The 22528-nt window shown below is 39.2% G+C and overlaps 1 protein-coding gene across 1 annotated transcript in view; it reads left to right on the top strand.

Moving 5' to 3' along the window:
- Window positions 1-22528, top strand: part of ctnnd2a (catenin (cadherin-associated protein), delta 2a) — a 139145-nt gene that overhangs the window by 109964 nt on the left and 6653 nt on the right. Inside the window, exons 17-19 of the mRNA XM_015028331.1 lie at window positions 7526-7775; window positions 11353-11437; window positions 19854-19980. Coding sequence (XP_014883817.1) covers window positions 7526-7775; window positions 11353-11437; window positions 19854-19980 — 462 coding nt within the window. The remainder of the gene's footprint in view (window positions 1-7525; window positions 7776-11352; window positions 11438-19853; window positions 19981-22528) is intronic.

The raw sequence follows: 22528 nt of genomic DNA, 5'->3' as shown, positions 1-22528 counted from the left end.
CTAATTGCACGACTAAGTATGTGCACGTCAGAGTGTGTTTATGATGAATGTCGGGCACCGTGTTGCAAATAATTAAAAACGTGACGAAAACTGAAATATGTCCTTTATTATTATTATTATTATTATTATTATTATTATTATTATTTTACTCTCACATGCTCTCAGAAAACGTGTCAGAATCAGCGTGCTATGAGCAACTAAAGTTGTCAGCCAGCCAAGGCAATTTTTTTTTTTTTTTTGCTGTCCTCGCACACGCCAGATTCTACATATTTTGTCTTCTCGGCTGTCAACAGACTGCACAGTCCTAGACATAAACAACTTTGCACGGCGAGCAGGCTGAGAGACGGTGCGGCCGGGTCCGCTGACTCACACAGTGTTGACACACACTTCTCCGTCTCTTCTGCGGCACTACTTTATGAAATTTCTCTGTCGCCTGTGGGATGAATTTCTCATGTGTGAGGGCATGGCATGTCTTTTATCAGCATACTTTGTTCTCTCTGGCATTCCTCGTTCTGTGCGCCTCTGAACCCAACGGGGAGCACGACAGCAAGAGAAAAATGGAGAACAATAAAGAGAGACAGAGACGGGGACAGAAAGTGCTGCCGTGTGATTATGAGATTTTTTTTTTTTCCTCAGCTTTTATGTCATCAGTCTAACTCGAGCTGAGGAACCCTTATGAGTTGCACAAAAAACATCAAGCTGAAGGTTTCAAATGATCAGTTCATAGCCAAGAGCTTGGGATTTTCTTCACAAAACAGTTCATTAAGAAGAGTATTGTCACTCTGAAACTTTACTAAATGTTCTGTAACCATGATGGAACAATTATTTATTCTTTATTCTTCCAACAAAGGTGCAGGTTTCATACATTTGGAAATTATTCCTGCCTTTTTTATCCCCCCTGTTCCCTTCCCCGGCAGCTCCTGCTGTAAACTCGTCATCTGCAGACATCAGAGGCAGACACAGAGTGTGAGGTATAACTGCTGTGAAAAGCACCAGACTCAGGAAGTCTGACTTATTTCTAACTGGGAAAGAAATTTCCCTCAATTTCAAACCTTTTCGAGAGCTGCTGCATTTCAGATGGGTATTCTTCATTTAACTTCAGAAGAAAATAAAGGGATAGACTTTGCAATCAGATTGAGGTTGGTGATCAGTATTGACTTTGGGATGCTTTACTGTGTCCAGTAAATAAAACATAAATGCTGCATCTTTTAATGCTTTGCGATATTATACGATAAAGTGATTGTCCATGGCTGCCCGAATGGCATGTGATTCTTTTCAGCGTCAATGAAACTACAAGCATTTTAATATTTCTGTGTGTTCTTCAGAATGACTGCCTTCAAAGGGTGTCACTCAAATGTGTTTCATGTTTTAGTAAAGGAGCAGCATCCTGTTGCTGTGAATATGGCACCACCTGTCAGGGCAATGATGAATTGCAGTCACATATGGAGAAAACGGATTCTTATCATACAGAGGAGCTGAAACAGTCATTCCCCAGAACAGATGACGGCAGAAATTGTTTTGGATTGTTGTACCGTCACATAAAGAGTCGGCGACGTAAACAAATAAAAGCCTGCATTGCCTAATTCAGCCACTTGTTCAGTTTAATGGTCAACATAAAAACGAGTACGGCATCCGAAAATCATCTTTGCGTTTCGGGTGAAAGTGTCTGCACTTGGACAAAATGCTTCACTGCTCGACGTCGAGGTTTGTCCCTTTCTCAGCAGTTTGACTTTTACAGTTAAAGCTCCGACCTGTCGTATGAGCTTTAATTGAAGTTCAGAAAATTCTCCAGCAAAACCTGAAAGCCACTGGCTTCTGATGCCATTAAGCATATAGACAATCAGACACCACAAACAATCAAGCTGTTTCATCTTCCCCCATCTCTCTCTGAGACAATTACCTCCAATTTCACTTCAATAACATTCTCCCTTCTCTGTCAGTAAACAATCAAATCACTCCATTGTTGAGGGTAATTGGATCCTTTTAAATCAAATCAGCCGTTATGGTCATGATGAAGCATGGCCTGCGCTGCAGCGGCTGGTGACACATGAGGGAATGCAGCGCAGGAATACATTACTGTCTCTGCCCCTCAGGTAAAGATGGCTATATTGGAAGAGCTGTGTAATACAGGTTTATTAGGCTGTGCAGTGATCAGCACAAGGCTCGTCTCCGTCCTTGAGGACGTGTTCCACTTGTAGCTGGTGCTCCAGAAACAAAGACGGAGGATGTAGTAGGAAGGCTGACGTGCACGCTTTGTGTGATGTAGCTTTAAGACACGTTAATTTGTCAAATTTCATTTAAAAAAAAATGTTGACATAAACACGTCCCTCGCTTTTTATCCACCGTATATTCTCTCATAAAGTGTGCTGCTACCACCGCAAGCTTCGGCATACTTTATTTGGATTTTTTTTTTTTTTGCGAGATAGCAACCCTGCCCCTGAATTTGGGTTTCTATCTTAATCTTAATAATAAATGTGCTTTGACCTAAACTGGTCCATTGCACCTCTGAATGTATGTTTAGGTTTAGGGTAGTTGTAGTACAACGAGCTGACTGTTTGCCCCAGCCTCAAGACGTTTGCGGCACTCAACAGGTTTTCCTTGAAAATTTCTTAACTCCACTCAGCTTACCTTCCCTTGCAGTCCCACAGTATGCACCTGCTGCCACCATGTTTCACCTCTGAGTTTGTGTGAAGGCTTTGGTACAGCATTTGTAAATTAACTTGTCACTTTTGAAGACCGCAGACTGATCGGACTGAACGGTCTACAACCCTGCTGATCTTTCTGGTGCGTTCTCTTGCCTTGATGATGGCGTTTGATTGCAAATGGTCCTCCATCTCGTAGATTCTCAACTGTGGTTCTCAGAGCCCACCGCACTACACGTTTCAAGTATTTCCCTTGACTAAAGGTGTGTATCTAGAGGACTGGGTGATTAACCGGCTTAAGGAACACTTGATGGCATGTTGAGGAGGTAATGCGATCATTTGAATCAAGTGTGCTGTAGGACAGAGACGGATTTAAGACAAGACGGACCAGGATTAAGGAACCCTGCTCTTGCAAACTTCTGAACCCTTCACAGAACAGCTGTAATTGCACTGAGTATAAATAAATAACATGGATTATTGGGAGAAATCTGCAGCCAGATGGTGGCCATGTTTTGAAGATTTTCCTTCCACTTTGCAATCATGTGTCTCTTTGTCAGTCTATCACTGATAGAGTACACTGATTTTTTATTATTTTGGGGGGTTGGGGGGGCGGTTGTAATGTGACATAATGAGGAAAAAGTTTATAAATGCCTTCGCAAGGGATTATCATGTTTTAAGCGTAGTGGCCTTTGAGGAGACCGTGATGGGAACATCAAAAGCTTGAACTTGGAATTTACTGAATCTTAAACTAATTTTGGGGAAAGTGCGTCAACTACTTCTCATTTAGCTTAATCTATTATTCATCAATAAACATCTTACACTCCCTGAAATTGTTCTGTGTACATGTAGGAAAGTGTCAGATTGTAATGGCTAATAGGATCTTTGCTTTGCTTTTTATTTTGTACCTTTTATGTTTATTTACGTACTCTAATTGGATATCTCTTCTGTTGAATTGTCAGCTAAAAACGGATTCAGCTAAAACTATAGAGTTGTTTGTATGTAAAGTTTTTTGGATCATTCAGGTGATGTGTGCTTGGGAGTCAAACTTCCTCGAATGTTTTTTATTTATTTATTTATTTTTTTTTTTTTATGAAAACATTTGGAAATTTTAAAAGAACTTTCCATCTGATTCTACAAGTACCAAGGCAATTCATCTTCCATTCGTCTCTAAGCTTATGCTAATGTCAGCACTGGTTAAATCCTGCCCTTTATTCCAAAGCTTCCTATTCATCTTCTGTCCTCTCTCATGGGTGACCAATACTCTGCTGCATCCTCCTTGCTCCCCTTCCTTATTATTCTCTCCTTTCTAAGCTTGGTCCCCCAAGGAAAAAAAGATGTGATGATGTTGTGATGACTGAAAGGCATCTGCACAGAGGCGGCGGTGTACCCACACACCGCACGCCGAATATGCTGGTGGCAGCTTATCAGCACGTTTTGTTGATAAGCAAAGAAAAAAAAAATATTTATGGCTCTTATAATTTCTCAAGCCTCCGCTGCGTATCAGGTGTTGCTGTTATTACCTGCAGTCAGTCGGTTGATAAATTAGTCGCTTCATCGGTAAGTCAGACAAGAAAATGATCCGTCAGTCCGTCAGTAAATTAGCAAGTCGCTAAATCATCCGCAGCCTTAATCAGTAAATAATTTGGTTCTTCACTCAGGAATTTGTCAGATCTTCAAATAAGTTAAGTAAATTAACCGTTCTTCAGTTGGTAAATCAGCCAGGAAATTATTCACTTGACTCAAGTCACTCACATAATGAGTCATCCTCCAAGGATTCAGCTTAACTTTGTATTCAAAGCCAAAAGACAATGGCTGCTTAACCTCTGCCGAGCCTGCCAACCTCTGATAACACTCGGCCAATTAGCTCGCAACTTTTATCCTTACAGATGGACTTGTTCAGAGTGTGTACGTGAGCGTGCATTAGATTTCCCCGTGCATCAATGCGTGTCCATGTTTAAAGCACCAGCATATGACTTCCAAGCTCGAAAGGATGCACTCATGTCACAGTGATGTGCGATTTAGCTTTTCAGTGGGGAGAAGGAAGCAACGTTTCAGACGCCACCAGATGGAGAAAAGAGGAACGTTTTGAGAGAAAAGGGGGGGGGGAAAAAAACATTTCTTGCTTCACGGAACAAATTGTAATGCTGCAAGGATATTTTATTCCTACTTTTACTCTCTGTAATTCTTTTCTGAACTCAAAGTTAGCGGCAGAATATCGGTCAGCGGATACAAAGTGGCCATTAAAAAGGCAAGTCGTACTTTTGTTCTGCGCTGTGAAAATGAGTAACTTAAAATGTGTTATTTTACAACCAGTAGAAGAAACACTCGGTGAAAACCAAAAGTGTGGCGCCGTAAAGTGCAAACCAAAAGCCTTTCGTTATAAAATCATTTTGGCTTCGGTCTTCTCTGTCACGAAAGAGGATGCAGGAGGATTGTGTGAGAAGAGAAAGCAATAGAATCCCTGCTTCGTTTTCCAATGTTTGATGTAATTTAGAGATGGACTTAATAGTTATGAGGGTTTTGTTGATCTTTAAACAGTAAACCTTACATAAAGACACGTATAATCTTTTTTTTTTTTTTCTCAAAATGATCTCATATTACTTATAACTGACATTTTACAAATAAAGGAAACTGGGCTGAATTAATTTTGGCTTCCTATTTGCATATGGAAGTTGATAACATTTGGTTGCTGTCTGTGGTGAGGCAGTTGTTGTCGGGTTGTCAATAATCGGTAACACTTTATTTGAAGGGGGTTGAATAAGACTGTCATAACACCGTCATAAACATGAAACCTGTCATGAACATGAATAAGCCTTCATGAATATTTATGGCTGTTGTCATAAAGCGTCATTCAGTAAATTATGACACTTTTAATACAAAGTTGACATTATTCAAAATGTCTTTATGACAACTTGACATTAACCAAGAAATCATTTCTGATATAAATTTGTTATAAAAGTATTACTGATTGCACTTTAAAAATGAGGTAACTTTATGTTATTAAAGGTAAAGTTTAAACAGTAATGATTTCTTGGTTAATGTCAAGTTGTCATAACAAAGACATTTTGAATAATGTCAACTTTGTATTAAGTGTCATAATTTACCGAATGACGCTTTATGACAACAGTCATAAATATTCATGAAGGCTTATTCATGTTCATGACAGGTGTTATGTCATGTTTATGATGGTGTCATGACAGTCTTATTCAACCCCCTTCAAATAAAGTGTTACCCAATAGTCTAATTTGGAATGGATATGCATGCTTATTTCACTGCAATTAGTACATTACTGTGACCATAAAAAAATCAAAACATCTAAATGTTGTGACATTCTTAATAACTAAAGCAGTTTACTCAGATATATGCCTGTTTTCAGAGTGGATTTGTGGGAAGTTGTTGTTTTTCGGTTATTGTTTCAGCCCGGAGATTAAACTATTCTCAGTTTAAAAGAAGAAGCAAATGCCAGAAAGAGCACAGAGGGCAGAGATGCCCTTCTGATAACAAATGTATCCGATAAAGTTTTTAGTTGAAGCACGTCTGCGCTATAGATGAAAAGCGGATGCTCACAGTAGCTGCTGCTGCCTCAGAGACGCCATGGGAGGCCCTGAGGTTTGAAGTAAACGTCACCATTTTCACTTAGCGTTTTATTTTATTTTATATAGATTTTGGATTCTTAAGTTTGTAAGTCCAATAAAGGAAAAGAAAAAAAACTTATTGAGCACTGCACTCGACAATGTTTCTTGCTGCTCGTTATTTCTGCATAGGAGATGAGCATCAACAGCACAGCAGCCCATGGGCTAACCCACGCTGTTTACAAAGAGGCAGAAGTTACTGTCTGCCACATCTTATGCTTTTTCAACTCACGGTGCCTTTTTTTTTTATTGTTTCTGCTTAGCCGAGCCGGGCAAAGCTGTTTATGCACTTAGCACAAATGGATAAAATATTGACCTTTCCTAGAAAAAGTGCTGGCTTATTTGGAGTGTTTTTGAATGCTGCTGAACTAGCATGAAGTGAGAAAAGAAAATGAACGTCATTTCTTGGAAAGCGCAACCTCTGAGCTGGAGTTCGGCATGTTATCTGCCTCACTTCTCGTCTGATTTGGATTGTAGAATGATGGCAAAGTGACATTCAAACCATCATATTAATATATGTCCAGCAACCAAAAAAATTTGCAAATTTTATAAGTTTAATTTTTTTACGTTTGATACGGCTGAGACCACTGGCCTAGGTTCTGCATCTATTGGAAATGCGCGGAACATTTTCATTTGCGGCTATGCTTCGGCTTCGGCTGTTCAACATTCACCGCCAAGTCCAAAATGATTGTTCTTTACCTGAAACTTGACCTGTGGGCTTCGCTCCTGAAAGCACAAGACGATTCAAGTGTAATTGACAGGTTTTATGATGGTTGAGACATCTCTTCCCCCCCCTAGGCTGCCTCTCATGTTTGATTCATTTCTACATTGCTCCTTAGTCAGCACAATCACACATTTCATCAGTTCAGTTTCCCCACTGTCTTCTGTTCTCGCTACCGATTCGCTGTGATCTCTCTGGCCCTTCGCCTCAGTCCTCTCTGCCTCCTAATCTCATGGGAAACTCCTCAGCGTGACTGAGGCAACTTAGGAAATCACTCACTCGCTACCTGACTCCGAATGAGCCATATTAGTTTCATAGTGACAGTGATGGATCCCTTGCATCATAATTAAACCAGATTTTTTTTTTCTTTTCATAAAAAACACATCTATTTTGAATTGAATGTGTGACAGTAATTTGCTTATTTGTCAGCAAGGTTGAACAATATTTTAGGGATGCTAGTAGTGGCATGAGGCTAATAATTGTTCTTACTCTTCTCGTCATTGTTTTTTTTTTTTCTCTACAAAAATTAGGAAAGTATGCCATGAGAGATTTGATCCATCGGCTACCGGGCAGTAGTAGCAGCAGCAACAATAACACCACCAGCATTGGAACGTCGGGCAATACAGGCACTCCCAGCAAGGCCATGTCAGACGATACGGTAACTGCCATATGCTGCGCACTACATGAAGTGATAACCAAGAATATGGAGAATGCAAAAGCTCTACGCGACTCTGGCGGGATCGAAAAACTCATCGGCATCGCCCGCAGCAAAGGAGACAAGTAAGTAGGTCATGGTCAAGGATTGTTTTGTCTGCGACTGTGAAATAACTCGCGCTTGAAATGTCTCGCAGATCTCCATTGTCATTTCAAATCAGGAAACGCTAAATATTTAATGCAGCTTCTACATTAGACGTCTTCAAAGAAGGATTTTCTATTCCTGCCTTTTTTCCGAAAAGAAGTCTAATGTTAGCTGTTAAATAAATGATGGGGTATTTGATTAACATCATTTGCATCCCAGAAAGCCTTTATTATTTGGTTAAGTTCTGAAGTGAAATGTTTAATCTACACAGAGTTACGATATTAAAGAGTCCATTTTGGCTATTTGACCACTGCATGCAGGAAGGTCTCAGTCCAATTCCTGGAGACGTTTTGATGTCCAGAGTTATTCAGCACAACTCTCAACACCATCTGAAGCTGGTGCTGAGTTGTGCGGCGGTAAAAGAAACCTTCTGTTTTGCAGTCTTGGCTGCTCAGTTTTGCGGACCTGATTATGAGCTCAACAATGCTGTCAATTATGTGGCGACCAAAGGTTTTACACTGTATTTCTTTTGCAAACTTTAGATATTTTATGCACGAAAAGAGACACGCGATTTTCCCTCAAGGCAAACTTGATGGCTTTTCGATGTGTTGTTTACCTCGCAAAGAGGCAGTCTTTGTTGTGTTGTTGGGACCAAATGTTGATGTTTGCCTCTCCCCTTTGCATTAAAAGTAATTATGATGCAGTTGAATTGTCTTTATACTTAAGGATATAAGTTAAAGGCTCCTGTTGTAACCATTCCAACTTATAGATTAAACTAAGATTTTGTGCCTGATTTTATTTTTTACACTTCACATTTTTCACAGAGACCATCATTTAAGTAAGGATCGCTGAAATGTAATCACAGATTATATTCATTTGCAGAATTAAATATCGTTGTCATCTAAGTTGTTCAAACGAAATTAAATAAGAGCATTTTTAAAAGTGATTAAGATCTCATTTTGATGAAAATATTTATGTTTGAGCGTGTGAGCAGCTGTTTTTGAAGTATAAGTAGTTTGTGTGAGGAAATAAAGCTGAATGAAGCAGATGCAAAGTTGGTTACTGACGTGTGGTGATGACCTCACTGATTTACTAATTGGTGGTCTGAACTCAGTGCAGAATGCTTTAGGTGCTGAACTTTTATTACTAATCGATTCATTTTCACCTGGCTAAATTGAATTTTTAACTACTTCCCTGCTGAACATGAACTAGCTCAACGCAATTTTAAAAAATTTCAAAATAATTTATGAAATTACAATTAGGTCAGTCAACCTAACTGAATGGAAAACCGACTTGGAAAATGTGTTTGCAGTAAATCACCGAGAGAACGTGTGTGATACTCCAGCTCTGAAACAATGGATGCAATGTAACAATGGGTGACGTTACGTCAAAGCAAAGAAAAAACAAATGTCAGGGAGAAGTGATAAAGTAAATGGAAGAATAGAGTCCTGACTTCAGTTATCTCGCTCACTTGTGGGATAGAGCTTTGCTTCATTTTACCCGGCGGGCGCAAAATGATTTTTATCATAGAGCCAGATTAAACACAAACAGCTCTACACCGACTCTGTCAATGAAGTTGCCTGTTTATTTCCTTCACATTTCTTTGACTCTCATGTCCTCATTATTGTCTAGAAACACTAATCAAGAACTATAGATAATGTTCCCTTAATAATCCTTTGTTTGTCTGGATAAATGTTGCTCAGACAGGAGAAATAATTCTGCCACCAAAATATACAAAACAGAAAAAAAAAAAAATAGAAAGCTCCCTAATGGTTGTCCTCTTGGTTAACGACATGTTTAGTGAAAATTTTAAAATGTAGCGTAAATTCTTGTAAGAAGAGCTCAGCGTATTGCACACTTCATCACACACCATGTCTCTCTGTGTGTGACCAGCGGGGAGCCTGGCCTTTATGCAGCCTTTATCTCTCATTCATAGCTGCACCTGTGTTCCCTGTGATCATTCATCTAAGAAAAACAAAACGGAGCAACAAGGAAGACCAAGCTAAAATAGACCTTCTTACCACGGGAGACCAAGCAGGGCGTTCTGCCTTGCTGCTATAGCAACCAGCAGGTCAGGGGTTGCCATGACACCGAAGGGTTATCAGACTGAGGTCAAATGTTGATTTATTGTGGAGCGAGCGAGACTAAGTCTATTTAGGGAACTGTGCTCCGGGGTGCCATTACACAGAGAGATGAGGTGCTGACAGAAGCCTCCATAAATGCAAATTTCACAGCGAGAGTAGCTATCTGCTAATAATTCACACCTCTTCATTGTCTTATAGGCCCATAATTAAGCAGTACTATATAGCAGATTTACGCAATTACACATGGCAGAGTTTCAGGAAACAGCGCCTACATTTAAATCAAATGTGACTGTTGATCAGTGGCACAACCTGGGCTGAAAAGGGACTGGGATAATATTGTGAGTGATTCAGAGGGTCGGGACAAATGACTGCCGAAACACGTCCCTGCCGTCTACAAAACATCCAAAATATTTGTTCAGCCTGTAGCATCGGCTTTCATTTCAAAAACACGTTTTGGCACATTGCAGGTCATTGCGGCTTTCAAAGATCATTTATCCACTAGAAATCCCTGAGGAAGTAATAACATTAATGGTTCCATTAAATTAAATGACAGTGTTCATTGTGATTTGGACTTTAAACCATCAAGAGACGCACAAGTTTACACTGATTACTCCGATCTTCCAGTTTTGCAAATAAGTTATGGTCTCTTTACTTTCAAACGATCTAAATCGTTGTGTTTTCTTCGGGACAAAGAGAATTCCTTTCACTTCTGCCTGTTGTCAATAGGCTGGGACTCATAAAGTCACTTTCACATTAGTAATTTTGGTAACACTTTATTTGAAGGGGGGTGAATAAGACTGTCATGACACTGCCATAAACATGACATATCACATGTCATAAACATCAATAAGCCTTGATGAATATTTATGACTGTTGTCATAAAGCGTCATTCGGTAAATTATGACACGTTTAATACAAAGTTGACATTATTCAAAATGTCTTTGTTATGACAACTTGACATTAACCAATAAATCATTACTGTTTAAACTTTACCTTTAATAAAGATACCTGATTTTTAAAGTGCAATCATTAATACTTTTATAACAAATTTATATCAGTAATGATTTCTTGGTTAATGTCAAGTGACGCTTAAATACAACAGTCATAAATATTCATGAAGGCTTATTCATGTTCATGACAGGTGTTATGTCATGTTTATGACAGTCTTATTCAACCCCCTTCAAATAAAGTGTTACCGTAATTTTTCATCTAGGTGACAAGGAGGAAACCATTAGCATGGCAGACTGGGTCATTTTAAGCTCACACAAGAACTCTGCTTTTCCTCCGGAATAAAAAAGCAAAAATCATTCTCCTTTGAAGAGAGTAATAGTCTTCTTGAAGCCATTACAAGTTTCACCAGTCTACACATGTCTTGTGCAGCTGGTAAGAATGGGAGACAAAGTAACTACACAGCGTCACAATAAATGGGGTCCTGTGGAAATAACTCCCTATATTTTTCTCAATCTCTTTCCAGACACTCAGCAAAAGTGGTAAAAGCAGCCTCTCAAGTCCTCAGCAGTATGTGGCAGTACAGAGACCTGCGCTCCCTCTACAAAAAGGTAGGTGTGTGTGTGTGTGTGGCAAACTGTGTGTGTTCTGCTGCATTTGTGGGTTCTGAATCATGCTGTGCCACTTCCGTTGTGTTAAAAATCTTTAGTTCCAATTTGAGGTGAGTGTGGGATATTGCTTTCTTGCCAGATTTAAATCTCAAATGACTTGCATCTCTTCCTGCCGTTCTACAGACATTTGTCTCATGAAAAACAAAGCTATGTCAGAACCACACTACAGATCTAGTTTGGCGGTGATGGCACTTCTGTGTAATGGATTTCTCGACAACATAATAATTAGGAAAAATTGTTATATTTAGAAATCTGGCCTTGGAGCCTGATGGCTTTTCGTTTTCGCGAAAGCAGATGGCGAGGCCGATTTCTCTATAGAAACATGTTAATGAAGCTAATGAAATCCACATATCCGTCCTGCATTTTGACAGACGAACAGCGAATTAGTTACTTTTCTAGGCTTTTCTATTCCTTGATGAATTTCTGCTTTATTTTGTTTTCTTTTCTGGGACAATATATTTGTAGTTTAACTGTGAAACTGTGCAATTATGTGTGACTGATGAGCTTTGATTTATGTATAAAAACTCAGCAACACATCATCAAAGACAGTTTTATATAATCTGTTTGGGGCTTCAGAATTCAGCCAGCAAGGCCTAATAGGCAAACATAGCAATAAATAGGAAATGGAGGCATGTCAAATACAACTTTATTATTATTATTATTATTATTATTATTATTATTATCAATTAATAAAGTAAAAACCAGCATGATCAATTGCTGAGTTTGAGCATGATAGGAAATTTATTGCATACTTAGTTGAGGAAATAGTTTTGCATTTAAGCAAATGTTGTGCTTAATGTTCTGATTGCCCGCCATGCTGTCTTAAAGCATTATTGTGAAACAGCGATGGGACACAGATGTTTACCTCCAATATGGTTCCTTGAAAGAATGCCAAATTAGTTATGATACCAACGAAATGTGTGCAATGTCTGAAAGCTCTGTGATGAGATCAAGAAAGCTTTGTCTCATTAAAGTTTCTTCATGATATTAAAGTATAAACTTTTAACTATGTGGTTTAAGAAAATATTCCCAAAATTCTGTCTACGATGAAACAAAAATAAACTTGGAATTTAGTCCAGAGTACATCAATGAAGTTTTCTCGTTTTTTTCTCAAATTCTTTTAACTTCACTTGGGAAGGAATCGGCATTTATTTTATCTCTTGACGTTCAAGTAGCAGATAGACATGTTGAAGAAAGTCCTATTTTATGGATACTCTACCTGAGTGGAATATATTGCCTGTGATCCCAGCAGCTTCTCCTGAATAACAAGCATATCGTTACTTCCATACCTCATCAAGACTTGTTTTCATCCATCATCAAGAAGCAGCACAAAACCCAACATAATAGCCAAAAATAGACTTATTTTTCCTGGGGCAAGAGAGGTCGCAGTAAATGTAGAGGATCATGGTTGGTCTGTATTCAGAAGTTATTCAGCAACTGGACGTTTGCGTGTCGATGGTGATGTGTACATTTTGAATTGACTTTGATCTTCAAATATAACATCTTGTAAAGTGCTTCTGATTTACAGTAGTTAGAATATGGTAAAGTGGTGAAGGAAGGGAACTTATGTTAGAACCATGTGCCAGAAAGCAAAACATACCAAACCTTTCCCAAGTAAAATTTGCAATGCTGAGCATGTTCGCCTACTTGCTGACACTAAAAGCAGTGGGGTTATTAAAATGGGTTGTCTTTGGTATCATGTAGACAACTGGGAAAGATGAAGCCACACAGATATTGATGCAAGGTGCAAAAGGCTGCAGGTAAACTTCCTGCCTCAGCAGTTTGTAACCTGCATGTCCTGCCGCCACATTGTCATTTTGTACCAACCTATTTCCATTTTGTACTTGTAGACAAACTATGTGTACTTCGCATTAGATACTCTCTTGCTATTCAAGAATTTTTTGTGTAGTGTTGAGAAATATAATTTAAAAAATATATCAAATTTGACATATAATTTAATTCCACAGTTTATTGTACTTGGTGAGCTTTTATACTCTATATGTTTTCCAAAGTTTGATGCTTTGATTCCTGTTAGTATCTCTCAAGTCAAATGAATTAGGACAGATAATGGCCTTAAATCAAACCAAAAAAAAAAAAAAAAAATCAACATTTGACCTTTAGATAATATTGATGAGCTCACAGAACCATATGATGGATACTTTAATGTCAGTATAAACATATGAGATGAATACACTCATTCATACAACACACCATTGCACTTAACCCATAATAATGCTGCGTGAGAACACCGACACGTGTAACATTAGAGATGCTTTCAGGAGATGAAAGAAATTCACTGTAAAGCTTCAGCTGTCAAAGTACCAAACATCCCTCAGACAGGAAGGAATCGATACATTGTCAGTGTGAAACGTGGAAGACGGCTCCCTTTTGAATCTTAACGAGTCCCACGCAGCAAAAACATGCAAGAATTGACAAACAATTTAAAATGAGGGAAACTGTTTCTTTGGCTGCCATTCAAACACTTCAGCCCATGAAAAGTGTTCATCTGTCAAAGTACTTGCTTCTTGGGGTCAACCATGAACACACCTAAACAAAGGAGTAATAGAGCTGTGCTGAGAGAGGCGCCATGATCAATCACTTCATGTTAATCTTTCGAGTCCATTGTGTTGTATTGCTCTTTTGTATATATATATTTTTTTAATTATGCACACATATGCACTTACTCACACTAAATGCACTTCCAGGCTCATTGTTATTTAGCCAATTACTCAGACTGAATGGTGCAAAAACTGCAAACTAATGAATACAGCATTTAAGAGTAGTTCATAAAGAATGGCTCAGACTGTCGAAATGCAAGATAGGCATATATACCCGTGCATTTCTTCAAATCTGGTGCATGATTTAAATAGTTGCATGCTTAATTTTTTTAGCAGAACCACATTATTGGAGTCCATGTGTCATATGAGAGACTTTTGTTTCTCTTCAGATCACAAGACGTTTATCTGCCCTTCAGCTTCACTAAAACTTCAACGCTGTAATCGCAGAATTTTGCAGTACTACTTGACATATTAAGTGGGAAATGCATGTTCTTTGTACATGCATGTTTGAGCTGCATGTTTGTACGCTTAATTAATTTGAATAGCACCTCCCAGCTTATTGTAAGTTTTACTGTTTAATTTCCAAGCCTTTTGCTTGGCTAAATATTAAAACACTTTTTTTTTTTTTCAAACTTTTATAATGCTGTTGCCTCTTCATTTGGCTTTTTGAAGTCTCTCCTATGCTACATTGTGACATAGACAACCAGATAAGTTTGAACCAAGTCAGCAGCAGCTTAAAGGTGCATTCATACCAGCCACACTGGTCCGCTTTAATCAAACTCTAATCTGTTTGCCTTGAAAGTCCAGTTGGTTTGAGCATGTGTGAATGTGCAATCAAACTCTGATTCAGAGGGAAAAAAGAACACTGCTCTGCCCAAAAGCCCTAAGTCTCTGTTCCATTTTTGTTTAGAAGAAGGAAGTTACACTCGGCATCATTCTCAGAGATTTCCGTGTCATTTCCTTCAGTGATTCTTGGTGCAGCGACACCACAGACGAGGAGGTAAACGGGTTTTTCAAAGGGTTTGGTTCGTCTGACATCAGAGCAGTGTGATAGCGGATGGCACCAGCTGAAAATGTAACAAATGTTGCAGTTTTGGTCTCCAGTCGAACAGAGTCTACCAGAGTAGGAGGTGTGACAACACCCTAAAAGTTGCACATATTTCTGGCTCATTCCTTTCTTTCTTTCTTTCTTTCTTTCTTTCTTTTTTTTATTTAACAATGAAGTAGAGGCTCATTCAATGTGTCTGAGAGTCGAAAATACCTAAATTTTGTACTCTTTAAGAAACCAGTGTGTTTCCCCACTCCCCACACCAGAACTTTGGTTTAAAAAATAAACATAAAAACACTGAATTCTCGTACTTATGCTGTTTTATACATTTAAAGTTTTATAGACAAAATACCTGAGAATGTACTTTATGCAGTCCAATTCTGTGGAAATTGTTGTGCTAGAGGACTTTATCACAAGAGTCCAGAGCTCAAAATAAGTGACTTCACTGCTGGTATCCTTGCATGACATATTAGGTCATGGGTGTTAGCTGCTAGGAAAATCCTATTAGTCTCCAATCCAAACATGGATTAACATGGAGTTTAGACAGGAGTGGAGTGGAATGTCACTGGGAAGTGTTTGGAAGCAAACCCAAAGGAGCAAAAAGTTGCAGGTTATGACATTGTGAAGTGGATTTCAGGATTTATATATATATTTGTATATAGTTCAAAGACGAGAATGCTCGAGATAGCATATTTGTAGTTGTTTTGATGAGGAGAAATCTTTTAATCTGTAATGATTCAGTCAGTTTGAGATGTGTCTCTAAGAGCTGTGTGCTTTGAGGTCTTGAGGTAATGAAAAAGTTTTGAAAAACACTGTCAAACAGCATGGAAGTGGATGTTTGTTTCTATGTGAGTGCGTGTCTTTGAAAATGTGGGCTTTAAAAAAAAAAAAAAAAAAATTGCAGTAAGAAGAGTTAATCACATCCTGCAGCGGTGCCAGGCTGAAAGAGAGGGGTGAAAGAAAAGAGAATCGCCTCATATCGGACGGCAGGCCTGCATAACAGCGTTTGAACTTGAAGGAGAAGTTGGAAACCTATGAATAAACACTAACTCTGTATGAAAATACCATCTGAGATCACTTGAAAGACCTCTGATGCAAGAGTCATTAATAAACCAAATGTGTTTGTACCAACACAAACACTGACTTTAGGATAAATCATGTATAATAGTCTCCAGAGTGCAGTAAAGCACTACTTTTACCAGAGTTAATTTGGGCTCTTTGACAGAATGTGTATACGTGTGCGTGCGTGTGTTTGTGTGTGTTGGGTGCAGCTGTGCGTGTCACATCTAATCTCCAGCTTCTAGGAAGGGTAGCTGTGGGTCATCTTTTAAGTAAACAACAAATGAGTAGTCCTGTTCAACGGGGGACTTCCACTGAAAACGGGGAACCGAAGCATGGTCACTTTGTAAATAAGCCTACCGTGCTAATAGGACCAGAAGGAGCAAATTCTCTGAATCATCCCAAACAAACATATGAGCCCTTTCTCCCTCTCAAAACACTGAATTTCATATTCACACAGTCGCACTTTGTCATGTCCTTGTTCAGCGAATTTTCCTGTGTCGGCGTGGTGAGCCTCATTTCTTGATGAACGATCTGTCTCGGACGCTTAATCAGACACGTTCGCTCTCATGCGCGTAGAACCGCCCATAGATCATGCATATACATCGCAAACTCGCACAACTCAGACCCACACGTGTGACAGATGGTGTTCAGGGTCAGGGAGATGCTATGTTTGTCATACATGTGACAGATTTACAATACGTTTTCGGGGATTCATAATTTATTATGCGCTTGTGCCATTTGAGTTGAGTGAGAAATTAGAGTTTGATGTCTGTGTGTGATGTCACTGATTGCAGTCCAGAATGCTCAAGATGTTCCTGTTAAATTGAACAAATGCATCTGTAGGGAGTAGTGTTATGTAGTTTAGTTGCATATAAAAATCCTTTTTGAATGCAGAGCTGTTCACATATGGTCCTGTTATTGTCACCGCATAAGCACAAATTTACTTCATTTTGTGCAGCTGCTAGCCTCCAACCTCCTTTTCAGTTTTGTAGACTGCAATCTGACATACTTTGAATAAACGGTGAAAAAAAATTCACTTTTAAAATCCTCAGCAGATGTCAAAGCAACCATAGATCCAATAAGTAACTTTTTTCTGGTTTCTCTCTGATGTTCAACTTGTCTGTGTTAGGTGAACAGAGACAGAGGATTGCTGAGTTAACCCCCCTGTTAGCGTGGAGACTACACAACTGCTTAGAAAGGCAATATTGTGGTCCACATCTGTGGTAAGGAGGTCTGCAAAAAAAAAAAAAAAAGTACCACTGTGGTATCTAGGTCAATATCTTAAAGAGTAAAAAAACAGGCAACAGCGCAGAGAGACGTAAAGGTCAGAGGCACATAGATCCTGCGAGAGCAGGCGGAACATGTGTGAGTAAATCACTCACAACAGTAAATCTCACAATCTTAGTGTGAAGTGAGTAGGAGGGCATGCATGAATTGGAGGAATGAACAATAAAAAAAAGTCTTCAATGGTCAGTGAGATCCAGAGGGAATCCACCTCTTACTGTGCGTAACCTTTTTTACAATTTGTGCCATAATGGCTTTCTGGCATTAGTGGTGCTAGACCCATCCCCCCCCCTCCCACACACACACACACACACACACACTCACCTCATTTGTTAAGGCACTAATCGCTTTTTACCTCACAGTCCTGTGACCTTCAGCTGACTATCCGGTGATGGTGAGAGCAATAGGCAGACTGGTTGCCTAGAAACCCACTTTCTTTGTGTTTTCCAGTTCTTACAGTGGGAGCTGAAAGAAGGTGGGTGGGAGGAGAAGGGAAAAAAAAACTGATGAAAAGTGTAAAATAGGTGAGAATTTGTGAGACCTACACTCAGAGAATTAATTGGCTATTTTTGCAAGGCATTACAGGTACTGTATGTGGGTTTCGTTGTTGTTTCCATCTCTCTTTGTTTTATTTATTTATTTATTTATTTTAACTGGTAGTTTTATGTCTTAGGGTTGAGTTTTACCTGGCTTGTTTCTCATTCTTTCACCCATCACCAGGGCCTTGTTTTGGGAAAAAAAAAAAGTGTTTTCTACCAATCATTCAGAGTGAATCTACAATGACTTGCCAACTATGGGTGGAAAAAGTAAACGTTAAATTAACTTTGTCAGTATCTGCGAAATAAAAAATATTTTCTTGGAGATTTTTTATGTTTTGTCATCTATTTGCCCTACATGGGACATAAACATCCTAAAATAAAACCCCACACAATCATTATATAGTTCAGGTATTGCTTGTTTTGCTCTTAGAGGACCTCAAGGAACCCTGTGGCTCATTCCCCATTTGTGAGGTACATCTGTCATCTGCACACTACATATATCATCACTCTGCAAAATACATGTATCATTCAATATTCAGCGACCGTGTTCACTTGAGTGGCCTGACAGTCTGACAGTATCCAGTCACACAGCAGTCCAGAGTGCCGCAAGAAGGTTACATTGTGTTTAATGAGATTTGTTGTTGGGGCGAAGGAGAACCAAAATGTGAAATGAGGTGAGTGAGAAGACTGAAGCACTGCTGGGAAGAAAAAAAGGAGAGGTAAAGAAAAAAAAGAGTGGTAGGAACTACCTTTGAACTACTATGCGTCTAAAGATCCAGTTTTCTATTAGTTGTTAGAGGCGTGTATATTTTCCATGTTTGTGGTACAACTACGCAAAGGAGCCATTAAAATGTAACAAACTCAAATCAAGCTGATTTTTATCTTCCATGAAAAGAAAAGAGTTCAAACTACCATGGGGTATTTCAAGCAGAACATTTAATTAGTCTGCAGCAGGTGGTGGCACTTCCACAATGGCTTCAACAATGATTCAGAAGAGATGACTCAGAGCGATTTGTAATGAAACTGAAATATCAGATTTAATATCATCCTACATCACATGATATAAGCATGTCACAAGTTCCCATAAACGCGTACGCATTCAAACATCTGTACAAACTCTCAGGTCAGAAAGCATCAAAACACCACAGCGGGGGGAAAAAATAGAACGAATAATTCTCGCTCGAGCATCGTTACAGCTAAGCCGGTGACTTTGTGTTAGTTCAACAGTGATCGGAGCAGAACAGTTCTCATGAAAACGGATTATAAGAGTCAACAACAGTCACAGAGCTGGAACCAAATTTAATTTAGCATTAAGATAATCGGCTACCTAAAAAAAACAAAAACCTAAAGCACAAGCAGATGATTGAAGATTACGTGAACATGCCCCTTCATCGGCTTTAACGTCTGCAGCTCTCAGATGTGGGGAAGTGGTGACTGTAAGGACATTGGAGAGGTGAATCACTTCAGTGCAATGCAGCTGTGTGAAAGGACATGGATGGAAGGAGAAGACAACTCAGAGGTGTAGAGACGATCAGACAGTCGGCGCAGAATGTTGGACAAACAGGGTAACAGCTGAGGAAGACAGAAAATATGGCACAAAGTGAAGAGAGAGAGAGGGGAATGAGAGAGGAGGTTTTGGGGTAGGTGGAAGTAGTAGAGTAAGGAAGGAAAGAGGTGATGAGAAAAAGTGCAACACTATGCATAGAGGCGCAGACATAGCATGAGAGTGAAAAGTGGGCTGAAGTTCATGCAGTCCTATTTTCTGACAGAGCTCTAACAATATGTTACGTGCTCAATACTGTTGGTTGGTGCAAATAAACTCTAACCAGTCTTTTTTTTCTCTCTGCTGTGTGTTTATTTTCTAGGATGGTTACTCCCAGCATCATTTTGTGGGTTCTGCCTCAACAATAGAGAGAGACAGACAGAGACCCTACTCTTCTTCACGAACTCCCTCCGTTTCTCCCGTCAGGACATCCCCAAATAACCGCTCCGGTGAGGAAAACATCCTGCATACTTGCATACGTAGAGATACTATGAAGTGTACCAGTCCATTCTGTAACTACAAACCCCCCCCCAATATGATGCTGCCGTCCTCCATAGTTAGGATGATCTTCTCAGACTTCATTTTTTTCTCCAAATGTAATGACAGTCATCACTCCTAAACACTTCCATTTCAGTTACATGAGATCACAGGGCTTATCATCAAAATCAAAGAACTTAGCTGTTGAGAGAAATTGCAGTTGTATTGTTTTTTTTATGTTTCTGGAAAATTAGTTTCTTATTCCATTCTGTAAGATGACTCTCTTACAAGCGTCAGCCAACATCTTCACAAGGCTTCTGGCTTCTCCATGATGTCATTTGAAAGAAAAAAAAAAAATTAACTCAAATCTAAATCTTATACAGTCCTGACATTATCGTCTGGGCTTTTCCAAATTGTTGCAATCCATAGCAAATGTATTTTATCTAAACTTCTGAAGAAAATAGAATAGAGTAGAATGAAAAACATTATTTCATGTTTCACAATGGGATAACTTAAGTGTAATCAGAGCATTAAACTCACACAAAGGTAGGAGTACGCACAGTACAATAACAGAATTAAAAAAAACAATAACAAACTGTACAATAAGGACACAGTAGTGTACTCTACTCCAAAAGAATGTTCAACTGAGTGGGTTAATCTAAAAATGTTCAAAATGAAAAACAAAATGAAATAATATTTCATTATTACGGCATTTAGAAAATAGTAATAATTGTGCACATTCTAAACCAGAACAGTTTAAACTTTCAGTCAACAGAGCTAAGAAGGTGAAACATGTTTTCATACCGTGCATATAAATATCACGTTCAAACTGTATCTGTGTCGCATCTAAATTCATTTACATTTGTGATTTTTTTTTTCCAATAAAATTGAAAAAAAAAAAATGCAAACACGTTAAACCTGACATGCAGACACATCGATTAGCCAGTAGCATCAACATTCACCAGTCCATCAGTTTTATACTAAGACTAAGTAGCTCCTGGCATCAGTGCTTGCCATCTATTGGCTGTCATGCTATGAACTATGATTATCATTAGCCTTTAGCCTGAGCCCACTGGCCTTCATGCTTTGCAAGAGTGCATTAGCATTAGCTGTTAGCATTGGTAGTAGAAGAGCCTTTAGGTGTTCTTTCTCCACACCGGGCTTAGCAAGCTGATGAGGCAGAAAAGTACTTTTCCTTCCTCCCGGCTTAGAGAGGTCTTCAAGGACCCTGCTGAGAGACGGAGAGAGAGAGAAGTGAGGGACAGAATAAGTGTGTGTGTTGTGTGCAAGCATTAGGAAACAGAGACGAAGGAAGGGATGCGATAAACAGAGAGGGAGATAAAAAGAAGAAAAACAACCAACACGGAGACAAGAAGAAATGAGGATTGAGGGATGGTGCAGGGAGGAGGCTGCGAAGGCTCTGGATTTGACTTTGGCAAGCGACATTGGGAGTCGTTTTGTGTTTATGACACCGTGGAGTTGAGGGAGTAAAACTCTAAATCACTGGATGCGACTCTTTATCCTCCTTCCTCTGCTTTGTACACACCCTGTCTCCCACTCCCCTCTCATGCTTTTAACTCGTCGTCTCACTTTCTCCTCTTGTCCTCCTCCACCTGCACCTGTTCGCAGCAATATCCTCACCTCTTGCTTCTAATCTCTTACTCCTTCTCGACCACACACTCGCCCAGGCACGCACACACGCACACAAACCCACATACATTAGTATCTCCTCACTGCATATGCTCCAGACTGCAATCCGAGTCCTCAGAGATGGATCAAAGCAAAAGGGTGTAATGAAGGCATGCAGGCGCATTGGGAAAGGAGGAATGAAAGAGTTGATGTGAGAAGAGAATGATAAAACCGTGAAAGAGGAGCTGAGTTAAGGGGCTGAAAGAGAGAGAGGGCAGCGAGGAATACAGAGGGAGAGACCTATGCCTCCCTCATGGCCACCACAGGGTACCAGGATGTTTTACCCTCATACAGACAGACTGAAGGCCATGACAACCAGCCACTACTGGCCAACCTCCCTTGGTCACTGTAACCAGTGATAACCTTTTCCTTGTGGGAAACTGGCAGGTTTAATATTTCAACTTTTGAAATCCGACAGTAATGATAGAATTAGTGTAAATACCAAATGTCCTAGAGCATAAAAATCTTTGGGCGGAAAATAATCCAAAATACATAATACAGATGCACGTTTTAATGTATGCATGTATGTTTTCAATATCTAAAACAAGAATACTAAAAAAAAACAAAAAAACATCAAGTAATATGCACTGTTACAAAATGAACTCTAGACTCCTGATTCCAAACAAATTGACCAACTCTAGTGATACCGGCTGTCTGCTTCAGTGGCAGACAAATTCAGGCATGTTCATCAGATTAAATAACTACAAAAACTTAGAAGACGCTAAACACACTTTTTAGTAAGCCCACATTCCTGCACTTTAAAAAAAAAAGTATTTTTATTAGTCTGATGTTAATCTTAAATCATTGTAGCCAACAGAAAAAAAAAAAACT

Source organism: Poecilia latipinna, unplaced genomic scaffold, assembly GCF_001443285.1.
Source record: "Poecilia latipinna isolate Pla-1442-1.1 unplaced genomic scaffold, P_latipinna-1.0 Scaffold120, whole genome shotgun sequence".
Lineage (NCBI taxonomy): Eukaryota > Metazoa > Chordata > Actinopteri > Cyprinodontiformes > Poeciliidae > Poecilia > Poecilia latipinna.
This window is presented reverse-complemented; position numbering and strand designations above follow the sequence as displayed.